Source organism: Triticum dicoccoides, chromosome 3B (genome assembly GCF_002162155.2).
Source record: "Triticum dicoccoides isolate Atlit2015 ecotype Zavitan chromosome 3B, WEW_v2.0, whole genome shotgun sequence".
Lineage (NCBI taxonomy): Eukaryota > Viridiplantae > Streptophyta > Magnoliopsida > Poales > Poaceae > Triticum > Triticum dicoccoides.
The window spans coordinates 385,731,481-385,739,371 of record NC_041385.1 but is presented as its reverse complement, the minus strand read 5'-3'; the positions used below and the strand labels follow the sequence as shown (position 1 = coordinate 385,739,371).

The 7,891-nt window shown below is 46.8% G+C and overlaps 1 protein-coding gene and 1 pseudogene across 2 annotated transcripts; one reads left to right on the top strand and one right to left on the bottom strand.

The window, feature by feature from the left end:
* The first annotated feature begins 334 nt into the window (after nucleotides 1–334).
* On the top strand, nucleotides 335–1,681 carry LOC119276132 (annotated as a pseudogene).
* Nucleotides 1,682–1,742: 61 nt separating this feature from the next.
* LOC119276131 (ATP-dependent zinc metalloprotease FTSH 5, mitochondrial-like) lies at nucleotides 1,743–7,533 on the bottom strand. Of its 2 annotated transcripts, XM_037557124.1 has the most exons (8): nucleotides 7,234–7,492; nucleotides 6,073–6,128; nucleotides 5,631–5,718; nucleotides 5,058–5,318; nucleotides 4,153–4,389; nucleotides 3,940–4,064; nucleotides 3,041–3,517; nucleotides 1,743–2,965 (listed from the first exon to the last, which is right to left on the bottom strand). In XM_037557124.1, exons 2-8 carry the CDS (start codon nucleotides 6,091–6,093, stop codon nucleotides 2,066–2,068), a joined length of 2,109 nt encoding a protein of 702 aa, XP_037413021.1. In that variant the 5' UTR covers nucleotides 6,094–6,128; nucleotides 7,234–7,492; the 3' UTR covers nucleotides 1,743–2,065. The 2 variants fall into 2 exon arrangements, with proteins under 2 accessions (XP_037413021.1, XP_037413020.1); XM_037557123.1 differs by lacking the exon at nucleotides 6,073–6,128 and having other exon boundaries at nucleotides 7,234–7,533.
* Between the last annotated feature and the right edge of the window lie 358 nt (nucleotides 7,534–7,891).

The window sequence follows — 7,891 nt, the reverse complement described above, 5'->3', positions numbered from 1 at the left end:
AAAAATCAAATCGGATGTATATATACACAATTTAATGTGTTTGTTCACTCGCTTCAGTCTTTGTGTACTCCCTCCGTTGCTAAATATAAATCTTTTTAGATATTCCAATATATTTTTTTGTGGGTCTTTAGATATTCTCCAATATGACTACATACGGATATATATAGGCATAGCTTAGAGTGTAGGTTCATTCATTTTGCTCTGTATGTAGTTCATATTGAAATGTCTAACTTGTATTTAGAAAGAGTAATTCATATTAATAAAATATTCAGAACATCTTATAACAGTGATCGGAGGGAGGAGTATATAACATGAGTTTCATGGTAGGCACAAAGAACGTAGGTGCGGGTGCGGGTGCGGAACACGGAGAATGAGGGTGACGAGGGCTGAGCCGGTGCTCGTGCACGCTGCCGGTGACGTTCCTGCCGCCGACGAGTACTACTTCCTCTCCAACCTCGACCAGAATGTGGCAGTGCTCATGAAAACCGTGCACGTCTTCAGCCCGTCCCGCGCCCGCGTCGACGCGGCCGCCGTGATCACGGACGCCCTGGGCAGGGTGCTCGTGCACTACTATCCGTTCCAGGGGAGCCTGGTGGTCAGCACCGACGACGGGAGGCTCTCGGTCCGGAACGACCGCCGTGGCGTGCCTTTCGTCGTTGCGGACGCCGACTGCGAGCTCAAGGAGGTCGGGGACGTCGTACTGTCGGCACCCAACGCCGCCGCGGTTCAGGGGCAGCTCGTGTTCGTCGGCCGCAGCAGCAGCAACTCCGAGGACAAGGAAGATGACGAGCTGAGGGCGCCTCTACTGAGCGTGCAGGTCACCAGGTTCAGGTGTGGCGGCTTCGTGCTCGGGCTCGCCATGAACCATTGCCTGGCGGACGGCGTCGCCGCGGCGGAGTTCCTCCGCTCCTGGGGCGAGATGGCCCGCGGCGGGCCCCTCTCCTCCCCGCCCTTCCTCGACCGCACCGTGCTGCGCGCCAGGACGAGCCCCACGGTCGCCTTCCCGCACGAGGAGTTCGCAGAGATGGAGGACGTGTCCAGCCTCGCCTGCCTCCGCGAGGAACCGCGGGTGCACCGGGCCTTCGCCATCGACGCCGACGGGCTCGCGCGGCTGAAGCGGCAGGCGTGCGCGAGCTCCACCTTCGTGGCGCTGACGGCGTTCGTCTGGCGCGCGACGTTGCGCGCCATGAGGATGCGCCCCGAGCAGAAGAGCAAGCTCATGTTCGCCGTCGACGGCAGGCGGCGCGTCGACCCGCCGCTGCCTCGCGGTTTCTGCGGGAACGCGTCGTCTTCGCCTGCTGCGTGTCCACTGCCGGCGACCTCCTCGGCGGGCCGGTGTCCGCTGCGGCCCGGTGGATCCAGGACGCCATCAGGCGCACGGACGACGCGTTCGTCCGTTCGGCCATCGACTACGTGCAAGTGGCCGGAGGCCGGGCGCCGTCGATGACGGCGACGACGCTGGTGACGGCGTGGAACCGTCTTGGGTTCCACGCGGCCGATTTCGGGTGAGGCGAGGCCGCACAGTCTGGCCCCGCGGAGCTGCCGCGCGGGGAGGTGGTCATGTTTATGCGGGACGTGCGTGAGGGCAGCATCGTGGTGCTTCTTGGCCTGCCGCGGTCGTGCATGCAAGAGTTCCAAGACATGGTAGATTTGATCTGAAACTTTGGCCATTTTAGCTGCTCACAAGGCCTTCCTTCATAACGTGTGTATGCATGGGATCTCAATCTCAGCGTTGCGGCTGATGAGCAAAATATTATTATTGCCAACTTTCATGACCAAACACGTGCATCGCACAAATACAAGGCAGATTTTAACGATAACAATTATTCGGATGTGAAGTTGTCAACAGCACAACTAGAGAAGTCACTTCAAACACTAGCTACATGTGCCTGCTACTATGTGTGAATTTTCCTCCATGTGTTTCTTTCTCTATCCACACCCCAAGCAACATCGATGTGTCCTCGTGTTTGATGCAGCAGTGTAGCATATTCTTCCTGGGGGATACTCATCAGCTGACGGTTTGGCAGAACAACCTGCTAATTTGGTGAATGCAAACCTGTGGATGCTAAGACCCGATACCGACAACTCCCTTGGCCTGCGCTGCCGCTTGTTGTGCCGCCGCCGCCGCAGCAGCAGCAGCCGCGGCGGCTGGAGATGGGGGTGAAGCTGGCGTCTTCTGTGGGGCTTCAACAGCATGCCCCTGCGGCTGTTTGTTATCTACTTGGGCCAACAAGTTCTTTATTTGGGTTCCGCTCATGGTCTCATGCTCAAGAAGTGCATTGGCTAGAGCATGGAGCTCCTTGTTGTGTTTGGTGAGGATAGCCTTTGCATTGTTGTATGCTTTCTCCAAGAAATTCTTCACCTCCTCCTCAATTAGAAGCCTCGTTTCTGAGCTCATAGTCTTTCCGTCCTCTTCATAGTTGTATGAAACAAGACCCACCTGCTTGCTCATACCATACTGAGTAACCATTGCTCTTGCCATCAAAGTCGCTTGCTCAAAGTCGGATGAAGCACCGGATGTCACCTCGCTATCCCCAAATATAAGCTCCTCTGCCACCCGTCCTCCCATGCACACATCCAATCTTGCTAGCATCTGTTTCCTTGACACGCTAGTCTCATCTTTGTCAGGGAGCTGAGCCACCATCCCAAGGGCCATCCCCCTGGGCACGATGGTAGCTTTGTGGACAGGATGTGCACCATCCGTGTGCATGGCAACAAGGGCATGCCCTCCTTCATGGTATGCTGTCAGCTTCCTGCACTCATCAGAGATAACTGCTGACTTGCGCTCACTACCCATCATGATCCGGTCCTTGGCATACTCCAGATCATTCATGCTAACGGATTTTGCGCCATCCATGGCAGCTCTAAGAGCAGCCACATTCACCAAGTTAGCAAGGTCAGCACCTGAAAATCCTGGTGTTCCCCTAGCAATGATCATCAAATCCACATCATCACCCTTTAAGACCTGCAATTATGTGCAGAGGGATATGAGATCACATTTTAATATTGATAGCATGCCAACAAAAATTCCCAAAATTACCTTTGACATGTGGACCTCTAAGATCTGACGTCTGCCCTCAACATCTGGATTGGGAACAACAATATGACGGTCAAAACGCCCAGGTCTGACTAGTGCTTTATCTAATGACTCTGGGAAGTTAGTTGCAGCAATGACAATTATCCCCTCATTCTGCTTAAAGCCATCCAGCTCAACAAGCAACTGATTCAAGGTCATCTTCATATACTGCTGATCCTTTGGATTTCTACTCCCACCAATTGCATCAATTTCATCAATGAATATGATACAAGGCGATCGTTTTTTTGCTGCAGCAAAAAGATCCCTCACTCTTCTAGCTCCCACGCCTACAAACATCTCCTCAAACTCACTACCACTGCACGAGAAAAAAGGGACGCTGGCTTCCCCAGCAATAGCCCTCGCTAACATGGTTTTGCCAGTGCCTGGAGGACCAACAAGCAGAACACCTTTTGGCAGTTTTCCCCCAAGACGTGTAAAACGCTGCAAAACATACAGGCCGGTTATGAATATCAAATTAAGCAGATATAATGCCAACAATGGAGGACTGGATATAGCAAGGATACACAAAAACAGTGGCTAACAACTGATTTCTACACCACAAAATGTGAACTACATAACTTAGCATTGAGAAAGCAATTCAGCTGAGAACAAACAAATTGGACAGAAATAAAGCACAACACTAAGAAGACAACAAGACCTCTGCTGGCAAAATCAAACAACGGTGTTGAATTAAGCAAGCTATTCATAGATCAAATGAGTTACAGAACAAAAAATAAAATAATTCACTTCAAAAGTTGAATGTAATGTGAAGCAGTTCACAATATGACTAGGCAAAAGTTAATCCTTAGCACCGGGAATTAAACCTATTCAATTGTCAATGGAAAAAATAATAAAGGGTTTACCTTTGGATCTCGAAGATAGTGAACTATTTCCTCGAGTTCAGCTTTGGCTTCATCAACACCTTTTACATCACTAAATTTCGTACTAGATTCCATGCTTGGTTGAACCTCTTCGTTTAGACCAAGGCCTACAAGGATTTTATCAAATTTATTACTGGGATGAAGTCCAATTTGGAATTAGGAGATTAGTCTTTCAGATCGTTGAGAAAACCAAACCTTTGCTGATTCCTCTATCCTCAATGAGAGCCCCGATGCCCGAAATTAAAAGGAAAGTCAGTGCAATGCTTCGGAATGTGCGCCAAAGCTGATCCTTAAATTGACCTGTTTCTGCTGTAACCATGTGAATAGGCGCATTCGCAGTGCCAATAATTCCATCTTTTGTCACTTGACCAGCACTCTTTAATGCCGGCACGCTACCAAGGCTTCCTTCTGACCTTTCTGAAGCAGCAAGACCTAACAGGTATACCATGCACGATTTTTAAGCCGCGTATTATGAAAACTAGTCATTATGGAATGATGCTCAGGCTCCACAGATGGAACTTAACTGTAAACACATTTCCGCAGAAAACTAAAACAGCCTTAACCAACGACAGATCAACTTAAACTGGAGAAGGTAAAATAAAATACTAGGGCAATAATGATGCTTGTTCTAGTTGTTAGTTTCTGTATTGGTCTTTATTATTTCATGTTGCAGATTTTCAGCAACAACTGTGCGTCCTGCTTCCAATGGAACATTACCAATTTTGTGAAAAATAATCTTTTATTAGTAATATATCTCAGTACAGCCCTGAGCTACTAGAGTAGTACAGTGCAACATGATTGTAAACTAGCAACACATAGTACAAGGTTATCATTTATCTAACTGTAGTACAAGTGACTGATACTCCACGAGCCATAAAGAAAAACACATTAAAGTAATCAGGAGTTTAGGACTGGGTACATGATATAATAACATATATATGCTATAGAAAGAAGTATATATGAACAATTTCCAATCATGCTTGAACCTTCTTGACTATTTAAAAAAGAAAAATCAGACACAGCAGCATGCCCCAGAAAGCAGCTAAATTAAAACAACCTATTGAACACAGCAAAGTAAGGTATTTTGAGGATATAGGTACCTCTTTGCAATGTTTTTAGCAAGGTGCTATCATCCAGCCTATCGACCTTTACAAGAGCTTTTACATACTCAGAGAGTGCTGAAGGATTCGAATGCAACAAAGGCTGGCTTTCAAATATTTTTATCACACGCTCTGGGTCACTCCTGTATATCTCTTTTAGCATAGAACCTTCACTCTGGGAGCCCAGGTCTCGCATGCTGCGTGAAAGGCCACCAAAATAGCTCGAATGATACCTCTCATGTAATTTTCTGAGTGCGCCACCTGCATTGACCATCCCCAGCACAAAAAAAACAATAAAAGGAAGGTAAAAGAATTACCCCCGAGAGCAATGTAACAAAACACTAACTACAGAATAAAAATAAATAGACCATAATGGCCTTCAAGGACTGCTTTAATGCAAATAAAAGGTAATAAGGGGCAGACAGATAAAGATATATGTTTAATATGCAGATACAGACACTCACATTTTTAATAAGTTTAAAAGTTTCAAATGACAAACTGTTAGATTAAACAATAAAGTAGAGACGGTTACAATTTGAGCCAAGATGCTGTCGTTGTACAAAGACCGTATACCTGCACTGATGTCACTTCTAAGTGACCTCAGAGGAGAGGAGGCTGCCAACTCATTATAGATTGCATATGCTGATTGGTTCCTTGCAGCCTGCAATAAAAAAATGTATACCTGAATTAAGTCTTGCATACACATAAATATATACGGCACCAAGAACAGTAGAAGGCAAAATAACTGAGCAAATTAATCGAATGCAAGGAACAAGTGTAGCTGGGGCATTCGGCTTGGCCAGGGATCCAGGAAGTAGAAACTCAGCCATGCCTCCAAATCCCCAAACCATGATCCCTAAACAACTTCCCTGAATTCCCCATCCTACACGGCAGTGTACACAGCAAGTTCCACCACCGCCTCCAGCAGCAATGCTACCTGCAAGAGGGGCCCTTGGGCAGCACGGAGCCATCGGGAACTGAGTGAAAAGCAAGATTTAGATCTGGAGAGGCTCACCCTCATCCGCATCCGACACATGGCGAATTGACCAATTGAAGTTGCAGATACTCCCTCTGTAAAGAAATATAAGAGCGTTTAGATCACTACTTTAGTAATCTAAATGCTCTTATATTTCTTTACGGAGGGAGTACTAGATAAGGCCAACCAGAGCAGTTGAGCCTCGTTATCGTGTGTGGTTCTAGATTAGCTATCGTATTGGGAATTTTTTCCTGATGTTGATCAAAGTAAGGGAATGGGTATGTTGGGCAGAGTGAGGGACCTGATTGGGTGGTGCATGGAAAAAATTGTTGGCGCATTTGAAGAGATCTTGGTAGATTATTATTGTTGATGCATGTACTTGTTCTTCCAACCCATCAACAAAGGTGGCGAAGCAAATCACATTGGTCAAAGACAGAGTTACTCAAGCACCACAGCGGTAGATAAAGAAAGAAAGAACAGAGCGCTGCAACATGTGAAACTAAGACCAAACATAGCTTACCCGGTGGAATTAAGCTATATCAATTCTATGTTAATTATGACTTGGTACGGAGTACTTTCTGGAATAATTACAAGTGTTTACCGTTTGGCCCGGGGTTTGGTTGAATCCTGGCTCCACCACTATTTAACTATAATTTCTTTCTGAAGTCTGAACTATCTCCATGCTCAAACATAGCAATACATGCGTACTAAACTACCTTTTCTGGTCCAATCCTGGCTCCGCCACTGTCAATCATAAATCTTTCTGATACATCTCCATGCTCAAACATAGCAATACATACTACACAACTTTTTCTGGCATACCGCATACCTAGCAACTGACACAAGCCTGTCCCGACTTAACTTACCAATACCTATAAATTCGTCAAAGCAATCTGATAACTTTTGATACAAAATAGAATCCATTACACTATAATCAGGAAACTCTTGTACTTTTAACAGATTAACTAACCTGAAATCCACAGGCATCCAAGATAAAAGGGATCACGCTTATAAGATCACAACTAGAATTAGCAGTCTTTCGTCTAATACAACATGCACACGGAGGCGAAGCTCCGAAGTCTAATGAAACCACGGCTACATCCCTCCCTCCCTCCCTCATATCCCATCACAACCGCGCCCCCCGCGAAAGGAGAAGTGCAGGACGAAGAAAAGCAAGAAGAAAGTTAATAGAAAACACACCTGGGAGAGGACGCGCCGCCACGCCATGTGCCCCAAATCTCAAATCCGCCGCCGCCTCCCCCGACGAGATCCCAAGTCCCAGGCAAGCAGAAACGCCGAAAGGCGGAAGGATTGGATTGGATTGGATTGCAGTTGGGGTGCAGAGGAACGGACTGGTGCTAACGGGAGGCTCAGAGGGAAGACGCCGCGGGGGCGAATGATTCAGCTGCGGCGTGGTGCGGCGCGGCGGGCTGGAGGAAGCGGCGCGAGGAAACAGCCCACGTCACGAGGCGCAAGGGAGACGAGACGAGTCCTCACATTTTTCTTTTCTCTTCTTTACCGGAGGCGGAGTCTGTAGTAAGCACTCTTCTTTTTCTCTTTTTTCTAAAAGAACTAGGAAATTACCCGGGTGTTGCAGCAGGATCTAAATATTAAATTAATAATTAAACCAACACAGTCCGTTTTCTTACATGGATGTTCTTGCAAAATCTAAATTTTGCTGCAACAAACTATATCAAATGTTTGATGTTCTTGCAAAATTTCATCAAAAAATAACGTCCCATGAGCTCTCATCAAAAACAACAAATCGCTGCTCAAAGTTTTGTGCACTGTTTGAGCAACGGCTTTTTTGTGAGAGCTCCTTAGATAATATATTTTTTTATGAAACTTTGCAAGAACT